The sequence below is a fragment of the Orbicella franksi genome, chromosome 3 (genome assembly GCF_964199315.1).
Source record: "Orbicella franksi chromosome 3, jaOrbFran1.1, whole genome shotgun sequence".
Lineage (NCBI taxonomy): Eukaryota > Metazoa > Cnidaria > Anthozoa > Scleractinia > Merulinidae > Orbicella > Orbicella franksi.
In genome coordinates this window covers 17,967,506-17,982,706 of record NC_138147.1, presented here as the reverse complement: position 1 = coordinate 17,982,706, position 15,201 = coordinate 17,967,506, and the positions used below count along the sequence as shown (strand labels likewise).

General features: G+C 37.9%; 2 protein-coding genes across 2 annotated transcripts; both read left to right on the top strand.

Moving 5' to 3' along the window:
* The first annotated feature begins 1,198 nt into the window (after positions 1-1,198).
* On the top strand, positions 1,199-10,558 carry LOC145481627 (uncharacterized). The gene is made up of 3 exons (XM_081460140.1): positions 1,199-1,478; positions 7,599-7,695; positions 9,518-10,558. Exons 1-3 carry the CDS (start codon positions 1,310-1,312, stop codon positions 9,738-9,740), a joined length of 489 nt encoding a protein of 162 aa, XP_081316266.1. The 5' UTR covers positions 1,199-1,309; the 3' UTR covers positions 9,741-10,558.
* A 6-nt stretch (positions 10,559-10,564) lies between these two features.
* Positions 10,565-15,020, top strand: LOC145481626 (uncharacterized). The gene is made up of 3 exons (XM_081460139.1): positions 10,565-12,667; positions 13,396-13,441; positions 13,892-15,020. The coding sequence occupies exons 1-3, from the start codon at positions 12,307-12,309 to the stop codon at positions 14,106-14,108; spliced, it is 624 nt and encodes a 207-aa protein (XP_081316265.1). The 5' UTR covers positions 10,565-12,306; the 3' UTR covers positions 14,109-15,020.
* The last annotated feature ends 181 nt before the right edge of the window (positions 15,021-15,201 follow it).

Here is a 15,201-nt window from a genome sequence, read left to right as displayed (position 1 = left end):
AGAATGAAATCACGCTCATTGTTCTTATTCTTGAAAAAAAAAATTAACTCAGCAACATCTCAACGATTTCAAGCGATTCTTTTCAGAATGCGTTCAATCAAGACAGCATAAATAGAAAAAAAAAAAAACATGCGAAAATATTGAAAGCGTACAAAGAGGGTGGTAAAGGGTATTTTCGTGACTCGTGATCGGCCTTTTTTTTGCCGTGAAATGTGAAGTGGCTAATTTTTTCCACGTGAATCGTGATTTCCTTAGTCGCCGTGAACCGTGATTTTCCAAAACGTTCTCTTTTATTTTCCGTGAAGCGTGAAATGCCAATGTTGTATTTTTCGTGAATTGTGAAAGGGCTGCTTTATTTTCCGTGAAACGTGATCTAGACCCCCCCCCCCCCCGCCCTTTACCACCCTCTACAAAATCTTAGCCTTTTAATCTTCCGAAAAGTTGACTTCCCCCACCGTGCACCACCACCCTGACAGTTTTCTTCTAGGCAACCTATTTGAAAATGTAAAATCCGAAATCTGATTCCACCACTTTCCCAGAACTCATCGTGCCGGAAATTTACCTATTACCTAACTTTTTCTCTCAGCATTTTTTAACCCCGGAGATTACATAAGAAGTCTATAAGGTTTTATTTTACAGCTGATGTCTTTCTACTTCCTCATGTGATTTGCGAAACGAAAGACATGAACGTGATCGTGTTAAGTTCCTTGTCAGGTGGTCACCTGGTTCTTTGTCAAACAAGGAAGCGGTTGGTTTTTTATTTGAGCACTGACTTGAAACAGTCACAGACATGTGGTCTTGCATCATAGTTATTCAATCGCCAATCAGTTGTTTCTAATAACTGATATCTAAAACATTAAATATATTCCGTCATTTAGATAGCTAAGATTTCGTAAGGGGAGGAGTGATCATGTTAGCGTTCAGGGAACAAACTTAATTTCCGAGAACTGCGAGCGGAAATGACTGTGCAAGAGAAAAACATTCAAATAATTCAGTATGGAATGAACGTTCTTTCAGATTAACGGCTCCCCAGAAGAAATAATGATTCTTACTGTAGAAACATTTTTTTTTTTCTAACGGGAAGAATTAAATCGTTTTGAAAAAAAAAATATTAAAAATGAGAACTGCAAAAAATAAGTGTACGTGACATCAGAAACGATTTATCCACATCTGACGTCATACCACCACTCGACCGTCAGAACGAGGCGTGCAGTATTTATCTACCTTAGCCAAATTGCACGACATATCTTGTTAAAAACGATTTTTCTAGGGTAACTACAGTGTATCTAGCCCAATCTGAGGAGGAATTATGCTTTCAAGAGGTTGTTCTTCAGTTGTGTCTCTTCTCCGAGCATCGGAATCTAGAGTTTTCACGGCGCCAACGAGTGGTCTTCACACGATGAATGGCAGAGCTCTTCGTCCGGTTTCGTTTGTTTTGAGCCGTGGTATGAGTAACCAAGAAGCAAGTTCTGCCACAGGTAGGACAGAACTTTACTAACTAGGCAATAAAATAACATATTCAGAACTTAAAGGTATAAACTTTTTAATTGTTTTCTACGCAGCAGATCGGGGATTAATTGTCACCTTAGCGAATCGAGTATGTACTTTTGTATACAAGATGAAACAATGAACTTTTCCTCCTCACGGACTGTATTTTTTGATATTTTTAAGACTTTGTCCCACATTTATTCACTAAAAATTCAATCTGCAACAATTTTTTTACCCAAATTTTACCAGTACTGAATGCTTATATGTATCAATGCAAATGGCATTTTATATGCAATACTAAACTCCCCCTTCCCCCAGAAGAATGAAGTGTATGTTGACCAGATACTGACAGGGGGTATTGGGATTTTCGGTTTTGCGGTTTTGGCTATTTTTAGATCGGTTTTTCGGTTTTTGTGCCAAAGACTTCGGTTTTGGTGTTCATTGTGATGGGTGGATTTTTCGTTTTTTAACATCTGGCTTTCGGTTTTCGCAAAAAAATACTAGCGGTTTTTCAGTTTTGGTATCCGATGTGGTTTTTGGTTTTTCCAATTTTGTCCTATTTAGGTTCCAGTTTCTCTTCGATTTGATTGGCAATTGATCTCAAATAGCAGCGAAACGCCAGAGTTATTGAGATGAATGCGTGACAAACTAAATGTCACGGTAGGGGATCACATGTCTTGAGTGACGCCTGAGACTTTGACCTCGCAGACCAGGGCAATCATTTTGTCAGTTTCCAAGGTGCCTCCCAAGCCAGCAACGGAAGTGGCCATTGTGTATTGTGTTGCGTTTTTTTACGAGGAGGGGAAAGTCGGCGAGAATTTTCAAAAGAAAAACACGTTTACATGTAAAGTGAAAAGGGAAGAGAGAAGCATGCAGAAGCTAAAAGATATAAAGGCTTCAGACAAGTCCATGACATTCACAAATACTCTGATAAAATTAGTGTTAGTGTAGTTTGCTGTGTACGCCCCACTTGTCACATACTACATTGTGTATGTATGATTTGTTGAAAAGGAGAATTCCAAAGTTTTTTTAACTTCTCCAAAGTTGGATATTGGCAATTAAAACCTTGTCTGCAGCTTTTTCCTCTTCTAAAAGAAATTGAGACAGGTACCATCATTTACATGGACTTCTCTCACAAGCCAATATAAATTTCCTTTTTCTCCTGATCACCACTGTGAAAAAATTATTGTTGTAGCTATTTTTGTTAATTTTGTATGAATTTTCAAAGTTTGTAAGATTGGCCTTTTCCATGTTCATGACCAAGGAATAGAGGAGAATTATGGGACGAGTTGGCTTCTGAAGTCATTTCGGGAATAACAATATTTTGTTTCTGAGAAGAATATATGCAAACTTGGGATGGTGTGTGTGAAAACGCAAGAATGCAGAATTGCAGAATGCAAGGAAGATGTGTTGTTGGAGGCTGTAGCAATACAGGATGAGTAGGATAGAGTATTCTTCTTCATTCGATACCTCTATCTCGGTAAAACTTTACCAGAAATGAGAAAAAGACCAAGGAAGTTGGCTGATCTGTGCGGCGCTAAAGCTGGGGAGCCAGTGAGGATTTCTTCAATCTGGGGTTCGCCGCTACTGTAAAAACCTAGAGATTTTCATGGCCTGTACATTCTTGTCTATCTCTAGTGGAAAGCTTGACATTGTCATAAGACATGAATTTGGGATAAGCTGGAAGCCATTTTACTTATCCAAGCGCAAACAATCCTCATAGTTCCAGACGAAACTGTAGGTGAGGACATTATGTAGTAAATTAAACGTATCGCATTTTTTTGTACTCAAAATAGAGACTTTTCTAAACATATAGTGAACAAAACCTACATCCTACAACGAGGTAATTAAGATTGTTGAGGCTTCAAACTGGTGAACTAGTTATGTAGTTGTGGATTTTAATAAAAACACACACACTCCAGCGGTCGTAATCCAGCAGTGTTTCTCAATGGCCGTTCCCAATAGAAAATTGCTTTGTTCTTTGAGCTTCATCTTTGAGGAACCAAATATATCTAGATTACAAACTCAAAATGGATTAAACATTTATAGATATATGAGTGACAACAAACAATTAAAGTGAAATAAACAATTAAGATTCAACTCTATAGCTACCGACAGAGATTGTGTTCAGAGAAGAATGCACTGGTCAGTCAACCGAAACACAAACTAATAAATTAAGTCGAGAACTCCCAGGTTATTAGTGTATGTAAAATGGATATGTCATTCAAATTAACAGTGAAGTAGAAATGTATTCATTTAAGTGATAATATAGTGAACGTTTTTTCAATATCTTGTCGAAGGATTTTCCATGATTTACTAGTACAAGATATTTAAATTTGTGTAGCTTGTGTTCGTACACAGTAATTGACTATGCATATATTACGGTCAGTCAACAATTACAAGGCAAGAAGTTACCTCACCTTTGGATATTTTTTGCCGACATCTCTGCTTATCTCTTAGGTTAAAACTATTTCAATCATTGATCTGGAGGAGTAGGCAGGAGTAGACTATGACTGCGTCGCACATTAACTTGTATTTCAGGGGGAATTTAATAATGTTTTAAATCAAAATATATTTTGACAGTCCGAAACCTGCACCTTCAGTAAAGTCAAATTACCAACTCTTCGTGTTCATTGACATCTTTATAACTCTTTAAGAGCTCTAAGTTAGCCATTTTCAGCCATTATTTGTACCTTTACAACCCAAATGGAACATCAAATTGTCGGTCCTCATCCTGGACTAAATCACAATGGGCAATCTCGACTGGCGACCCATGCTTCAAGCTAGACTCCAAATTGTAATGCTAGATGATACAGTTCTTTCGCTAAAAAATCTTGTCCAGTTTTGATAAAATATGAATCACAAATAACCCAAATATGTTTTGAGAGCCCTTGAATCGCAGTCATAAGTCTCTTGAGTGTTTTAGCCCGGTTCCCGAAATGACGTCACTAGAAGCCCGACCCAGATCCCACTTTGCACGGTTCTGAACATAGAAATTACATGTTCAAATGCCTGTAGAAATGCAGGGATCTTTTCAAAATAGGGAAAATAGTAGATTTTATTAAAGGAAAAAAAATTGGGGGCTAGTAGCACTTTGAGGTGGCTTGAGATACAGTGTAGAAGATTTTGGCCAGCAGGTGTGCAACTCATTTCTAATATTAAGGCACAGATGAAAAGCTATGGGTTATCCTTTCTGCAGCATTTGATGACAATTAGCCAATACACATTTATTCTGAGTCCCATAACTCTGAATAGGGCTTGAACCTGGGCCAGTGGATGGGTGATTGAATATGCCATTAAACCAGTAATCCAGTACGACCCCTAATTTAGTACTTAGAGGGCAGCAGGGAGAGGGGATGGTCTGGTTTCATACACAAATTTTTGCAAAAGCTATGCATCACGCATACTTTAGAGGCTTTCAACAATAATTTTTTCATTAATTCACTGATCACCTACATCTTTTGGTTGCTCTTCATGCATCATACAGTAATTTTTGCCCTCATTACTTGTCACGCATAAACTTTTTGCCATCCTCTCAGTAGAAACATACTGCAGCTACAATTCTATCCAGCTGGTTGTCTTTGCCATTGGTGACAATGTTTCAAAAGAAATATTCTGCCCTGAGCAATCAGTCAGTGTGCTCACTTTTTCTCACAATGTTGATATCTTCACACCATGTTGCCCAGGAAGAGAATTTCTTTTAGTGATGGTGTATTTGCCTACACCTTGTCAACTAATACAGTAACTTGACTACTGGTGCTCCTCTAACATGTACTAAGTATTATGCACGTGTATCATGATTCAATTGAGTATAACCAGACCATGCTACGGCACATACTGTAAACACCGGCGGATAAGCCACACCTTTTTACTCAAAATTTTCCTAAAAAGTGGGGGATGCAGCTTATCTGTGCGAACATTTTGGTTAACGTGCCATAAATTTGCAGAAACAAGAAGATCTGTTAGATTTTAAACTTAGGATTTTAATTTTAAAGTATTGTAAAGCGCCATGGACAATTAATGGAAAATGGCGCTATATAAATGTATATTTATTTATTTATCTTATAACCGCGCTTTTAAAATTTAACTGTGTTCTTAGCACTACAGTGGCGATGCAGTGCACATTCCAAAAGTAGTCCTTGATGATTGATTGATTACTGTAGACACCATATCACTTGATTAACACAAACTGTACTATTGCACCATCAGTTGTACTCGTAGCCATTGTGAAATCTCCGATGACGTAGTGTTCTTAATCTGGAACTTTCTTCGGGATATGTATGGGCATGAATGATATGAACGCAACAGTAATAACGCTATTAAAAGTCAGGATTAAATTTAATTGGTTTTCAATGAGTAAAGGCTAGCAAAGTAGTCACACGAGTCACATAATTCAAGAATTACATTATTCACGGTTATCTTTAGTACGGTGGTTATTTCCCTACCAATGACATAATCCTTGCACGTTCTGACATGTTCTTTGCTTGGCTTGCAAGTATTTAATTTTCCTTCCGATCTATGAACTCGCTGCGATGAAACAGCCAAAGAATTTACTTCATTTGTCTAAAACCACAAGAAATACTAGCAAAACTTCAAACAAATTGATGACTGTCGCCTCTGCCGAAATAACCTTGCAAAGTAAACACCATCTTATTTGTCACTTAGGGAAAGTGAAAGCTGCAATGTTAGCGCATTCCATGGCTGACATAATACTTTTTTTTAGCATGTTTATTATTCCATTTGAATCCAACGCTTCAATAAAACCAAAAGAAAATATATTTTACCCACAACAAAGAAAACAATATCCGTAAAATTGTCCGCATATTAATGTTTCAACGGCTTTTGGCGAACAAACACCACATGTTGCGTGACTTGAAATTTGGCCGAGCAGAGGTCTGCATCTGGTCACCGACAAAAAAATAATAATAATAACAATAAACCACAGGTAGATTATGAACCGCGCTCGGCCCATGGCCGTGCGGTTAATTAACACTTTTCAACAAAAATTTATAAGTTTGTAGGAAAAGCAAACTACTTAGACTTCATAAAACTATTAATATCAGAGTATGTATCAATCATTGCTTTTATAAGTTTGGTGGCTCCTGAAAGAGCCGTTCTTGTTCTCAAGCATAAGCCTACATTTCTTGCTGTTAAACACTTAAACCTTCATAAAAAAATCTTTTAGCCAGTTCGAGGTTGCCATCTTAGAGCTGCTAAACATCTCACGACAGAGAATCTCCATTCTGGCACAAAGCTGTTCTTTTCATCGTCGCAATGAGCTGTGATCGAAAGCTACTTGTGTCCTGTACTCTTTGCTTGGCTATTAAGCTACGAACTAACAAACAAATGAATGAACAAAAGCACTGTTATTTGTAAAATTCAGTTGGAAAACTTACGGATCGGAATGAAAAAAAATACTGGTTGAAAAATACCAGAGAAACATCAAACATATGTCAAAGTTGGTAGACATCATCTCCATTCTATTGGGGAACTAAAATTATAGGTAAGGGTTTTAGTTTGAAGTATTCTCTGTTTTCAATGTTAGTGAGTTTTCAATAAATCAATAAATGTACATGAAAAGAATCTTTCTCAAGACTCCACTTGTGAATTACTTTTATTTCTTTCCAAAGACTTTTTTCCGAAATTTGAGTCACCAAACTCGGGGTGCAGCTTATCTGTGATTGTGGCTTATATGCCGGTGTTTAGGGTATCTTCAAATAAAACTGAACTAGTAGTAATCACAAATAATATCGTAGACAATTGCCATTTCTGAGCTACAAAGTATTCATTCCTGATGATGCAGGCTTAAGCAGGTCTAAATCGCAGTGCCAAACTACAGCTTTGCAGAAGTCATACACACTCCCGTCAAGGCTATATATATGTTACTGTCTGCATGCAGGCATGGCATAAATTCTCCTGCTGAGGGGAGGCCAAATCAGTGTAAAAACATGGTACAGTTGTCCCAAAAATTTTGATACAGACTGGATTAGGATTGCCTTACACTCAGTATTTCAAGTCAAGTAATGAAAATAATTTTAAAGGATCTCTTATACTTTCTTTGAACATGAAAGGGTCTGATAATTAACAGCAAACTTTGCTACTTTTTACAGACGGAGGTTTACCAACATTGCATCGTGTGTCAGCTTTGGACAGATTTACCTTGATTGCAACAAGAACCATGGCACCACCGATACCAGCTGATGTACAGTGAGTATCCCCCTGGCCCCCCTCCCATGGTTACAGGTCCCTACATCTGATGATAGGACATTTGTGAAGGTTTAAGCTTCTTTCCTCCCTTCCTTCATAAATTGCCCCCTCCTTTATTGGTTATGCCCTCCAAAACAAGAATACAAGAAATTTTTCCAATTTGAGTAATTTGTCACCTTTTTCAGTTGTTGAAAAAAATTGAGTACATTTAATTTCTTTATTTCTTGGGGGGGGGGGGGGGGGATGTGTTGGAGGGGGATTTTTACTCTTTCTGGAGGCTTGCATCCATTCCTCTTCAAAACTGCTGTTATTTGCAGGAATATTGCTATCCCCCTTGGATACAATACTAGTCAGGGTAACAGATTAATTTTACCCAATTAGCATTTGGTCAAGTTGCCTGGTCAATTCGTTCGTACCTCATACCTATTTAAACTGTTAACACCTGGGAGGCGCTGCAAGAGTGAAATAACTAAGTACACAAAATAGCAATCCCTGGCAATAACAATACCAGGACTTAAAAATATCGCAGATCTGTTACCAGGGTTGATTATAATAATAATAATAATAATAATAATAATAATAATAATAATAATAATAATAATAATAATAGATTTGTATAGCGCCATATCCATGGCTCATGGCGCTTTACAGTAAAAAATGTTATTAAAAATAAAATTTACATTAAAAATTTACATCAGTGATAAAAAATTACTAACAAATAAAATAGCTAAGCTGTAAAAATGAAAGTAAAACTAGGATTCATTAAAACCTTTAAATAAAAACTGACTAACTTAACTAAGTGACTGACTAACTAACTAGCTAAACTATCTAATCTACTAATTAATTAACTAATCAAAAGTCTAGTTATAAAATTTGTTAAAAAGATATTATGATAATATAGGATATAACGTTCTCTGGTAAAAAGTATTTACAAAAATAAGCTCTTGACAGTCGGTCTATTGTCTTTGACAGATACAAATTTGTGATAAAATGAAACATTAAAAATTTGAATATAGAGAGTAAATCGCATAAATTTAAAATTACTGCACACATATAAAGAATGTTCGAAAGTATGCTACAAGTACTAAAATTAATGTTTGTTTAAAAGAATGTTGTATTGTCTCGGGAGTGGGCATGAGTTATTATCATCCTCAACAGTTTTTGCTGTGTGCCATGATTCCACTGTCTTTCTGGTGCGATGGTTTCGATTGTTAATGATTGTTGAGTTGTCTAAGTCAATTACGTGGTCAAAGGTCCATGCATGTTTAGCAACATTGGAGCCTTTAGCGCATCGTGTTGTATTTCTAGTATGTTCTTTTCTTCTGGTGCTAAATGATCTTTTAGTTTCACCGATGTAACTCCATTGACATGATGCACAAGGGATTTTGTAAATAAAATTGCAAGTTGATTGTCTTCAGGAGGTCGAAACTTGGGAACAGGGCAATCTTGTTGCAGTATATTTGTTGGTTTTTTGAAGACTTTAATGCTGTGCCTCTTAAGAATCCAAGTGAGTGGCTCAGTAATGCCTCTGATGTAGGGAAGGATCACAAAACTCTGTTGGCTTGATGGGCAGCCCATTTATGGAACATACCAACTAATTGGACTGTTTGATCCAAAATTACCAACTACATGTAATTGGACTGTTTGATCCAGAATCCATCATGCTAATGATTAGGCCATAGCACCACCCAGAGATTGTCTACTATGACATAATACAAATTACGCGTGATTGATATTATTATTATTATTAAAATAATTTGGAGTGTAAGTCTTGTTCAGTTAAGTTCTTTTGTTAATTCTGATTTTTTTTTACCAACTTCAGTACAGCCACCATGGAGAGGGCAAACAGTCGCCGTCGCATTGGAGTTAACGGAATCATGATTCTGTTCACACTTGGTGCGTGCCTTTGGATCATAAAAACATCCCAGAAGGGACGAGATGAGAACACTTTGGAATCACTTCATGAAAGAAATGTAAAAAGATATGAGAAGCTCAGAGAGGAAGATGCAGCTGCTGCTGCGCGGGCTAACAGTGAAAAGAAGTGAAGTTGAACACTGACTTTTTAAAACCCTTTTCCTCCTGATGATCACGGAGAGAATGCTGAAGTTTAACTTTCGAGTTAATGGTTAAAATCCTAAAGTGTGAGTGACTATGCGTGCCAAATGATAACTTCTAGACTGTAATATGCAGTACATACATTCTCCCAAATTATTCCCAAATGGAAGTGATTTTGGAAAACTTGTCATATTTGTACCTGGATACAACTTCAACATCGGTAAAGGGTTAAATTGTGTGCAGGAGGTGAGAAGTTTCAGCAAGAGTTTAACTCAGTACTAAGGGTTAAGGGTTAAGGGGGCCCAACAGTTTGCAGGATAGAAGGTTTTGTCAACAGGTTCAAAGCTGACCTGTTACCTCTACATGGCCTGTCTTGCTGGCTGTTCAGATATTGAATAGGATGTGTACCTAAGTTCTTACTTACCTTAAAAGTAAAGTATTTTTATTTTAAAAATTATCTCCGATGACACTTGCATGAACAAGGCACGTTAGAACTGACACTATAAAACTGGACATAGATAACAGAAAGGCAGTAGTTAACTGAGAAAATTACTCCATTGGGGTTGGCTGAGAGCAGGCTGATGAATCATCAATTTTTAATATGCACTGCAGTGCAAATTGACATGCTTGTATTCATAATTTTCTCAGCCATGTAATAAATGAGTAATCATATGAAAGCTTGAGAAATTAAGGATTTACTCTTCTCGTGACTCTTAAAAATTCTTTCAAATTACACTTGTGCAATTTTGAGAGAATTTTCAAGCTGTTTGTATAATTTTGATAGGTGAAAGGGGCACTGATATTTTGCTGCTTTAAAGTGTGAATACCAGCAGTTACCTTAGCTCATACAAAAAGGCTCTTAGGACGACACTACAATGAAGATTTTAAGTAAATCCAAGAACAATTTGTATTGAGCTTTTAGTGACTTTTTCAAGACAAGATCAGTCAGATTTTGAAGAAGTCTGCTAGACTTTTTCAATTTCATATCACAACCTTGTGTTGCATAACTCACTATAAGACCCCATTTCGGTAACTTTATTTCACTTGACTGATCATGAATTATTTTAAGGTTTTCACCAATGAAAATATGCCTTTTAGGTTTGGACTCGGCTTCCAGGGCATTTCTATGATAGAGTCTGTTTACACTAATTAATAATGGTAATAGGACTGAGTGGAGTCCAATTTGGTCTGTAATCGTACGAGTAATTAACAAATTAGGACGACCGCGAAGCGGGAGTCCGATTTGTTAATCACGAGTATGATTACAGACTGAATTGGACGGCACGATGTCCTGTTACCAATTAATCATAACAATTACAATTTCCCACAAAAGCAAAAATTCATTTGAAAAAGAGCATTTAATAGTCATTTTTAAATATCATAATTAAAAATATGGAGAATAGCTTGCCAAATGGCTGTTAAGTTTCTTTCAAAACAGTCACCCGAGACTAAACCTCCACAATTTTACAAAGTCAGTCTCTTCAATTGGTTACCATAGTAATTGCAATCAATGTTATGATTGGTGGATTTAGTGGAGAGGACTTAAAATGATTGGCTCATGTAACCGTCCGATTACAGGTGTCCGATTACAGCCAACTGTGCGATTACACTGTCCGATTACAGCTTTGCAGATTAATTAGAGCAAAATACAGCAGTTTATGCACGAATCACATTTGAGGAAATTGTAATTGTGATTAAAGAGGAAATGTGTGAGCTAGAGACCAAAACACTGTCTCGGTTTGTATTACTAGTAAGTGTATAGGTGTGTTAATTTAAGACAAACTATATGAACTAGAAACCAAAACGACTGACCATAATAGCGGCCAACAAGATCCCAGACTCTCTCTACTTTGCCAAGAAGAGAGAGCCTGGGCATGAGATTGAATAATGGCAAGGTGTCTTTATTTGCGGTTGTTCGTAAACTAGGGTTTCTTTAGTCCCTGGTTTTCTAGTGATCAAGACTTAGATTCTCTTTTCTATTTTCCCCACAAATTCAAAAAGCCAGGTTTCGAGAGAAAAATACGCAAAGTTTCCTTTCAGTTGAGGTATTCTTTCTTTAGACAGCCTCGACAACCACAAAAGCAGTGCAGCTGAGGCGAAAGGTGCTCTAGGTTTGCAGGAAAGAGGGAAACCACAGAATATTTGGACAAACACAGAAGCTTTTATGTTGGAGCAGACTAAGTCCTCTTTAAGCGGATCCGTGTTATGCCATTTTTCAAATACATACAGGGCCTTAGCTAGTGATGGGCAAACCAAGGCACTTGGCTCTTTTTTCTTCTTCTTTTTTTTTTTTTTGGTTTTTTTTTTTCTTTTTTTCTTGTAACAGCTGATGTTAGCCTTTGCGAACCCAGAATATCTTCAAGTTTAAATATTTTGATAATGACAGCCGGAAAACGACCAATCACGCAACCAACAAATATTGAAATTAATCTCTATGTAGCAAATATTCTTGCAATTCAGCGCCTTTCCATGGCCAGACAAAATCAGTCAGTTACTGAAGTTTCTTTTTCTCCAGGACTAGGATAAAATCAGATAGCGCAATACCAGTTCAGAGGAATGGAAATAAAACTGAAAATAAGCGATGTACGTGACATCCGGCGGGAAGGTACCACGTCTGACGTCAAACGATCTCTTCACGTCATGGAAAAGTCTCTTCCCTTGGTTTTCACGATTTCTACATTTACAGAGTACAGCCAGCATTTCTCAGGTTGTGAAAGGAACTCCTACTTCGCAGGAATTAGTATGCTTTCGAGGGGTTTTGTTTCAGCCGTGTCCCTGCTTCGAGCATCGGGATCGAGAGTTTTTACAGCTTCCATAAAGGGGGGTCTCTACACGAGGCTAAATGGCAGAACTCTTCGTCCGGTTTCGTCTGTTTTGTGCCGTCACATGAGCAACAAAGAAAAGCGTTCTACAGCAGGTGGGAAGGAATGTTAAATAGAAAAATGTCACATACAGCTAGTTCGGAGAGATTTTACGAGGTTGCTAATTCGAGCGCCTGTCTCAATGAATCAAATCTGAGCATGCGCTGGGATTGTCGACTCCGCGATAACTTGGGTGAAGGTCGTTTAGCATACTGTGGTAGCATTACTCACCATTACTAGCTCAATTTTCATGACTCTTTTTCAGAATACCAACCGTGCGTTAGCATTTAATAGTAGCAAAATTATCTTTTGCTTGTCGTTCCGTACAACAGGAAGTTGTCACATTATCGTCGCCAGAGCCAAGTGTCCCTCGAAGCCGGCAGGGTCTGGACGGGAGGAAAAGGTGGCTTTGGATTGGCTAGATTCTTGGTGCCTTTCCGAAATTTTCTAACTAAAACCATTCGATTACAGCACTTCAGACCTTCCGGGAGTTTAAAACTGACTTATGGGAAGAATATTTTCAGTAGAAGCATCCATAAAGAAACATATGAGCGTCACTTCCGGACAGAATTTTAGTTCTGTTTTAAATTCCCTTGGTTTACAACTGTCGCTCTGTGGGTCCTCGCGAGATAACCAACGATTCCCAGCGCACACGTGCAACGCTTTTTGCGCGAGGAACGTAAACCTTTATTGGTTAGATTTCTAAGACAAATTTGCCACTCATATTGGGATCTTGAGGGTTAGAAATATTTGAAAACAACTAATAACAATTTTCGTGTTGCAGAGAGTGTTCAGAAAATCAAGAAACCACTGACACTATCTGATATGAGGTAAGTATCGCACCTATAGCCTCGCGGCCTGGCCTTCTAACGCCTGATAACAAAACAATTATCAGGCTATAAGGGTCTATATGCTCCCTATCCTCTTCCCTCCTAGATTCAACTCCTCAAAGAAACTGAACACGGAAAGTACTTTTTCCATGGATTTGAAAAGAACTAATTTAACTGCTTTTCCCTACGAAATGTCCAGACAGTGCGCGAGTTATTCTCTCTTGTGGATGACGTTTTGGCAATTTTCAGCCTTGTCCTCATTAAAAACCATCATAAGTCTATCCTAGGACTGCGTGACAGTGAGGTGGCCAGAACTGGACTGGGCCAGAGTTCCGATGCATACGCGCTGAATAAAGGTAGCGTGGACCCTGGAAAATCTCTGTAAGATAAGGAATGAAAGAATTAATGCATAAAAAGGCTAGTCTGACGGGTTCTCTTTTACTGTTCTAGTGACACAGGCAGGAAAGGCTCAAAAAGTTGCCATCACTTGCGGTCATTTTTCAATGTAATAGACCGGGTTCTAACTTGGTGTGAAGTCATAGTGGTTGGTTTCTGTCTTTGGTTCGTCATGATATTGTATGGGACGGAATATGACACACTCAAGCCGATGACAGGAAACAGTAGGACTTCTGCTACCACTGACGAAGAGAGTGATAGTGAAAATTAGTGACAGCTGAATATTGACTTATAAGCACGCCATTTCGTCTCTGAGTCAACGCTAAAATGTAGTAAACTTGTATTAACAATCAGCAATCCTTTTCTACCTCAAACGCCATTATACTGTAATTGTAAGGATGATGTTTAATGTAGATAAGCAAAGCTAGAAGCCAAGTGGAAAACGTAACAAATCATTTAGCCTCTCCTGCTCCAGTCTCCAGGATGATAATTGAACTCTTTATGGCTGGTTACTCGGAACGCAGTTCATTTTGTTTCCTATTAATCTCATTGTTTCGCCTAGCAAGGCAGAGCTGAGGGAAATTTTGAGATTGGGGTGGGGGGTGGCAATAGGGCACGGTACTTTGTTTGGGGGAGTGGAGACATTTTGCCCACCTAAACGCTGAAAGTGTTACACAAATGTACAACATCAAGATTGATCATGCGCGAAGTAATTGTGACTCCAAAGCCCTCGTTTCCTTGTGGTTAAATTAGACGAATGAGTTGTCGGAACCTGGGAACGAAGACAACAACAACAACAATACTTAATTTAGACACGTCACGCCTAAGAGCTGTACAAGCGCGTTCAAAATACGTACGTGTATTCGTAAAATACAAAGATTTGCGTAAATCAAGGTGTAAGTACTAGTTACTAGGGGACAGTGGCAATCTTAGTTCAAGAATCTAGTGAAAAACAAGCTATCTCTTCCCTTTTCTCTGGGGGAAACAATGGACTGTTAAAGGTCATATGATCATCTTGACGTTTGCGTCGAAAAGAACTGGAAAACGGCCCGTTGGAAAATATCCATCTTGAGAGCTTCTAGAACTTGCTAATTTTTCGGTGCATGAAAGGAAGACGAAAACGGTAATAGAAACGTATGCGTTTTCAAACTCAAACACGAAAGCTTAGAGGGTTCTAAAGAGTTATTCCAGACTAATCATTTACTTCTCTCTCATTTTCTTACTTAGTGTAATTTTTTTTGTCGCGAAAAAAATTAAAGTATCGTGATCGAAAAGCGGTCGAAAACGAATCCGCATACAGAAATCTTCTTAACGCATCTGAGGTCATGCCACCTCTTAAAGCTTCTTCACCGTAAATTAAACTT